The 5,627-nt window shown below is 57.9% G+C and overlaps 1 protein-coding gene across 1 annotated transcript; it reads left to right on the top strand.

Annotated features, from left to right (window-relative positions):
* Positions 1 to 1,258: 1,258 nt before the first annotated feature.
* On the top strand, positions 1,259 to 4,183 carry ACTG1 (actin gamma 1). Its single transcript, XM_060134776.1, has 5 exons — positions 1,259 to 1,418; positions 1,855 to 2,223; positions 2,499 to 2,937; positions 3,039 to 3,220; positions 3,309 to 4,183. Exons 2-5 carry the CDS (start codon positions 1,861 to 1,863, stop codon positions 3,450 to 3,452), a joined length of 1,128 nt encoding a protein of 375 aa, XP_059990759.1. The 5' UTR covers positions 1,259 to 1,418; positions 1,855 to 1,860; the 3' UTR covers positions 3,453 to 4,183.
* Positions 4,184 to 5,627: the final 1,444 nt, after the last annotated feature.

Here is a 5,627-nt window from a genome sequence, read left to right on the forward strand (position 1 = left end):
GAGCCCAGCGCGCCCGGACCTTGGACGAGTCCCCAGACTCACTCAGTCCGGCACCACTGTCACCCCTCATGGCCAGTGTGCTCTTACACATGACTCCTCTGATGTTTAATTCTGTACTGAGCAATCCCGAAAGCTTACAAGTAAGTCCAAGGAAACCGTAGTACCTGGTTCCCTCCGGGCATAACGAAAGCACTGGAAGCAGCAGGTGTGACCAGGACCCTGCCAGAGATGACAGGTCTTCAAGAGCAGGCTCCTGGGGAAAAGGGCGCGCCCTGGACCCGGGAAAACCACAGCCCCAGGGCTGCCGGGGTCCATTGGGTTTACTTCTAGTGTCATAAACAGAAGAGAGAGTTCCCCTTCTCAAGTTTAGGGGTGAGTTGACAGTTCAAGCGGTCAAAACTACTCTTCCCTGCCTCAGTTTCCCTACGATGCCCAAAGATGACTAAAGTGAAACAAAGCTCCACCCTCTCCCCAACGGACAGGGAGGGGGTGGCCCCAAACCCGGAGTGGAGCCCCCGCCTGGGGACAATCGGGCTTGCGGTTTGAGGGGCAGGATGTATTGGGTGTGGTATAACGGGGCCAGTCTCTGCACCGCCAGCGACCCCGTTTCTGCACCGTCAGGGACCCCCGAGCGCCCCAACTCCGGCGGAGGGGACTACGCGGTCATGGCTGCGCTAGGGAACGGGCGGCTCCTTTCCATCGTGACAGGGGCGAGGTCACGGCTCCCCGGGACTCCCCCGGACCATGGGGCCCACAATGCCGCATGGGCAGCCGGCGGGGACCACCACCCTCCCCTCCCCCAGCCCGGCGCCGGGAACCCGCCTTCGCGGCCTGCAGAGCCTCGGGGAGAAAGCTCGAAGGGGGCGCCCGGGGAGCAAAGCCCCCCCCTGCGGGGCCGGCCGCGGGCGCACAACCGGCTCCGAATGCCGCCCAGCCCCGGGCCAGGCAGTTTCGGGGTGCAGCCGGGCCCTCCCCAACAGCGCCCAGCAGTCCCGGGGCGGGGCCGGCGGGTCAGCTCCGCGGCATCCTCTGCACCCCGCCCTGCGATCCCCGGGGACGCCCACCCACCCCGCCCCCGCGCCGGCCAGCGCCAGCCCGCGCGTGGTCTCGCTCGCAGGGTCTCGGGCGCGCGGGGGCGGCGCGGTTGGGGGCGGGGCGGGTGGGGGGCGGGACCGGGCGCGGGGCCCCACGTGCCCCTGCCGGGCGGGCCAATGGGCGCCCGGCGTTCGGAAAGATCGCCATATATGGACATGTTCTGGGGCCGCGCGCGCCGCCGGCCCGCGCGCGCGCCCCGCTCCGCTTAAATACGGGCGGGGGAGGCCGTGGTCGATCTCACTCGCCGCAGCCGGCTCGCGCTCCTTGTCCTCTCGTCGCTTATCTGCTCGTTTTTCCGCGTCCTACGGCCGCCTCCTCCGCCGGTAAGTGACCAGGCCTGTGTGGCCTGGCCCGGTATCCGGGCCCCCGCGCCCCTTCGCAGGCCCGCTTTTCGCTCCTGGCCCCAGAGGCCCGGCCGCGCCGACGCCGGGAACAAAGGGTAGCCGGGCGGGGTGGAGTGGGTGAGGTGGGACGCGCCCCGGCGGGTCCATGGAGGACTCAGTGGGGGTGCTGCCGGCGGAGGGGGCAGGGCGAGGGCGGGGCCGGGACCGGACCGCAGTACTGAGAGCACCCGGCCGTGTCTTCGCGGAACAACGCTGCTGGGGGCGTTACATAAAAGCCAGTCCCGGTTCCAGACGGTTACTCTGTTGCCGGGGCGGCTGGTCGGGGGGGAGGCGGAACGTCTCGCGGCGAGGACATTTGTGCAGGGGCTGTTCCTGGGCTCCAGGGCGCGCCTGAGATGGTTGCATTTTTGAGTAGATCGCAATGGAAGAAGAAATCGCCGCGCTCGTCATCGATAATGGCTCTGGCATGTGCAAAGCGGGCTTTGCTGGGGATGACGCTCCCCGGGCTGTGTTCCCGTCCATCGTTGGGCGTCCCCGACACCAGGGCGTCATGGTGGGCATGGGGCAGAAGGACAGCTACGTGGGCGACGAGGCCCAGAGCAAGCGTGGCATCCTGACTCTCAAGTACCCCATTGAGCACGGCATTGTCACCAATTGGGACGACATGGAGAAGATCTGGCACCACACCTTCTACAACGAGCTGCGTGTGGCCCCCGAGGAGCACCCCGTGCTGCTGACGGAGGCCCCCCTGAATCCCAAGGCCAACCGTGAGAAGATGACCCAGGTAAGCGTGGCCGGGTCGATTGGGCCGTTCCATCTGTTTCACAAGTCATTTCATGCTCAGTTTTGATTTTTGAAATTCAAGGTTTTCTTTCACTATTTCCAGGGTTCTGTTCTCCTGGCATTTCCTCCCTGAAGTCTCAAGGTTTCTTATTTGTGTTTCTGCTTGCGTCTTTTTCTTTTCTTCACACATCACATTTGTGGCATGCTGGCATGGTGTGTGAGCATGGGGTGGTCCTGGGTCCTTTCCATTGACTAAGGAGCTGTTGCCTCTTGCAGATCATGTTCGAGACTTTCAACACTCCGGCCATGTACGTGGCCATCCAGGCTGTGCTGTCCCTGTATGCTTCTGGCCGCACCACTGGTATAGTCATGGACTCTGGGGATGGGGTCACCCACACGGTGCCCATCTACGAGGGGTACGCCCTCCCCCACGCCATCCTGCGTCTGGACCTGGCTGGCCGGGACCTGACAGACTACCTCATGAAGATCCTCACGGAGCGTGGATACAGCTTCACCACCACAGCTGAGCGGGAAATCGTGCGTGACATCAAGGAGAAGCTCTGCTACGTCGCCCTGGACTTCGAGCAGGAGATGGCCACCGCCGCGTCCTCTTCCTCCTTGGAGAAGAGCTACGAGCTGCCTGATGGTCAGGTGATCACCATCGGCAATGAGCGGTTCCGGTGTCCAGAGGCGCTCTTCCAGCCCTCCTTCTTGGGTAGGTGTCAGGCAGGCAGCATGACCTCCGTCTGAGGCTGTTGAGAGCCGAGGTGCCTTTCACCTTGAACGTGACCGCTGAGAGTGAGCTTTGTCTCTTAGGTATGGAGTCCTGTGGCATCCACGAGACTACCTTCAACTCTATCATGAAGTGTGATGTCGACATCCGGAAGGACCTGTATGCCAACACGGTGCTGTCTGGTGGGACCACCATGTATCCCGGCATCGCCGACAGGATGCAGAAGGAGATCACGGCTCTGGCCCCCAGCACAATGAAGATCAAGGTGAGTCAGAGGTGGTTGTGGGCTTGGGCTTGGCGGCCTTTCTGGGAAGACAATGCCACTGACTAAAACCACGTTCTTGTTTTTCCAGATCATCGCTCCTCCCGAGCGCAAGTACTCGGTGTGGATCGGGGGCTCCATCCTGGCCTCGCTGTCCACCTTCCAGCAGATGTGGATCAGCAAGCAGGAGTACGACGAGTCGGGCCCCTCCATTGTCCACCGCAAATGCTTCTAAACGGACTGCGAGCAGATGCGTAGCATTTGCTGCATGAGTTAATTCAGAAGTATAAATTTGCCTTGGCAAATGTATACACCTCATGCTAGCCTCATGAAACTGGAATAAGCCTTTGAAAAGAAATTTGTCCTAGAAGCTTGTATCTGATATCAGCACTGGATTGTAGAACTTGTTGCTGATTTTGATCTTGTATTCAAGTTAACTCTTCCCTTGGTATATGTTTAATATCCTGTGCATATCTTTGATTTAAACCCCTAGTTAACACGCGGCTCCGTCACTTTGTGGCTGAGGTGAGAACACATTTATGGAAGAGAAATCCAATGGCTTGATGAGAATCTGGGAGACCAGGAGTCTCTCGATCTGTGCAGGGTATTAATGTGTCAGAGCTGCCTATTCCAGGATTTCTCTAGAGGCTGGCAGGAGTCCTGAACCAGTTGTCATTTCTGTTTTGCCGGTCTTACGGGGTTGGGAAGGTCTGAGCCTTAGGACTTGCTTTCCTTTCTTACCGAAGTTTTCCCGCCAGAACACCGTGGGTTGTTACTTACCTTGAGTTGGAAAACAGTTTGCATTCACACCTGTAAATTTATTCTTTTAATTTATGTAAGGTTTTTGTACGCAATTCTCAATTCTCTAAGAGATGACAACAGATTTTGGTTTTCTACTGTCATGTGAGAACATTAGGCCCCAGCAATGCGTCATTGTGAGGAAATAAAAGTGCTGCAGTAAACTGATCAGTGCCTCCTGTTTTGGGGAATGGAAGGTTGGGTGAGGGTGGAACAACCTCGGCTCAAAGAAGGCAACAGTTTGGTTTCGCCCAAACCAGAGGTGAGCAAGTGGTCCTAATAAACATCTCTTCACAGCTGGAATCTGCCTCACGTTGTGGGCTTGGGGGCTTCTAGGGAAAGAACCTGGCTGGGATTGGCCCCCAAGCTGGTGGAAGGAGGAATCTTTTTATACTTGGTGTCCTCAATTTAGCGTAGGGCTGTGCTGCCATAGAAGCACTTGGGGCCACGAAGGGCATAGCTTTCTCCACACACAAGTAGTGGAGGGCGTGGCTTTCTCCACACACTGGTAGTGGTAGGGTGAGACTTGTTCTTTGGTCAGCATATCAAAGTGGAACAACCGTGGGGTTAATAAAGTAGAGCCTGACCGTTGAGCCATGGAACCTGCGATCTGATGATAGAAGTGTCATCTGGTGACATGAACATGACTCTCGCAGGCTCTGAGCTTGATGGCTTCTGCCCCAAAACTTTATGTAAAGGCAGACAGAGTCTTCCTCGGGTATTTCAGATTTTCAAACAATTCTTTGCAGGTTGGGTCAGAAAGGTAAGCTTTCTTCGCTAGATTGAAAAAGCTTAAGGGTTTGGAAGAACACGTTTTTGAAATCTGAAGATTTCATACCTTTGCTGTTGGGAAGCAAGTTTCACCAGTGGGGGCTGGTGGTGCTTTCTAGCTTAACCTCCAGGTAGTTGGGGAGAGGGCTTCAGCGTCCAGGGGAGGGAGGCCCTGTTAGGCTGGGCTGGATTGGGAGTAAGGGGCCCCAAGAACATACAACTGAGGGAGATCTGGAGTCTCCTTTGGGGGGCAGAAGGTGGACCCTGCCAGTCTCACACCTCTGTCTGCTTTGCCCCTGTCCCCTTGCTCATAACCTCCCTGTGACCACCTGTGGAACGCACAAGAGTGACAGGTCAGAAATTACTGTTTTGCCCTGGGCAGTATTCCGCTTTCAGTCAGGACTAGAAAATCTGATTTGAAGCATGAGCAGATTCAGGAAACAGGATAGACCGGACTGAGGAGAGCCGCCGGGGAGGACAGAACACCTTTAGGAACTGGGAGGAAAAAGGTGGCTGCCTGGGTGGCCACGATCCCAGCTCCATCCACTCTTCTTGCATTGGGCCCAGTGGGCAAGGCCCTCTACTCCCGGCCTCCGTCTCCTCTGTGCCCCCTACAAACTGGAGAGCGGTGCCTGCTCCACGCGGAGGCCAGGACACCCTCCCTGTGCGTGGAAGGGGCATGTCAGCCCACCCTCCTGCTCCTGTGGGGTATAGCAGAATTTCGGCAGCACAGAAGGCACTGGCCATTCTTTGTGGTGCTCTGAGGACAGTAACCGGATGTCAAACCCAATCAGTGTACCCACTGGATGACGGCCGTTGCCTGGCCGAGCCTATTGGAGAG

This window comes from Lagenorhynchus albirostris, chromosome 20, assembly GCF_949774975.1.
Source record: "Lagenorhynchus albirostris chromosome 20, mLagAlb1.1, whole genome shotgun sequence".
Classification (NCBI taxonomy): domain Eukaryota; kingdom Metazoa; phylum Chordata; class Mammalia; order Artiodactyla; family Delphinidae; genus Lagenorhynchus; species Lagenorhynchus albirostris.

Excerpts from the sequence above, each read along its gene's own strand:
- ACTG1 (XM_060134776.1), top strand. The coding sequence starts at position 1,861 with ATGGAAGAAGAAATCGCCGCGCTCGTCATCGATAATGGCTCTGGCATG. Across the intron at positions 2,224-2,498 it reads ACCGTGAGAAGATGACCCAG|ATCATGTTCGAGACTTTCAA; the intron begins GTAAGCGTGGCC and ends TGCCTCTTGCAG. Across the intron at positions 3,221-3,308 it reads CCAGCACAATGAAGATCAAG|ATCATCGCTCCTCCCGAGCG; the intron begins GTGAGTCAGAGG and ends TTGTTTTTCCAG.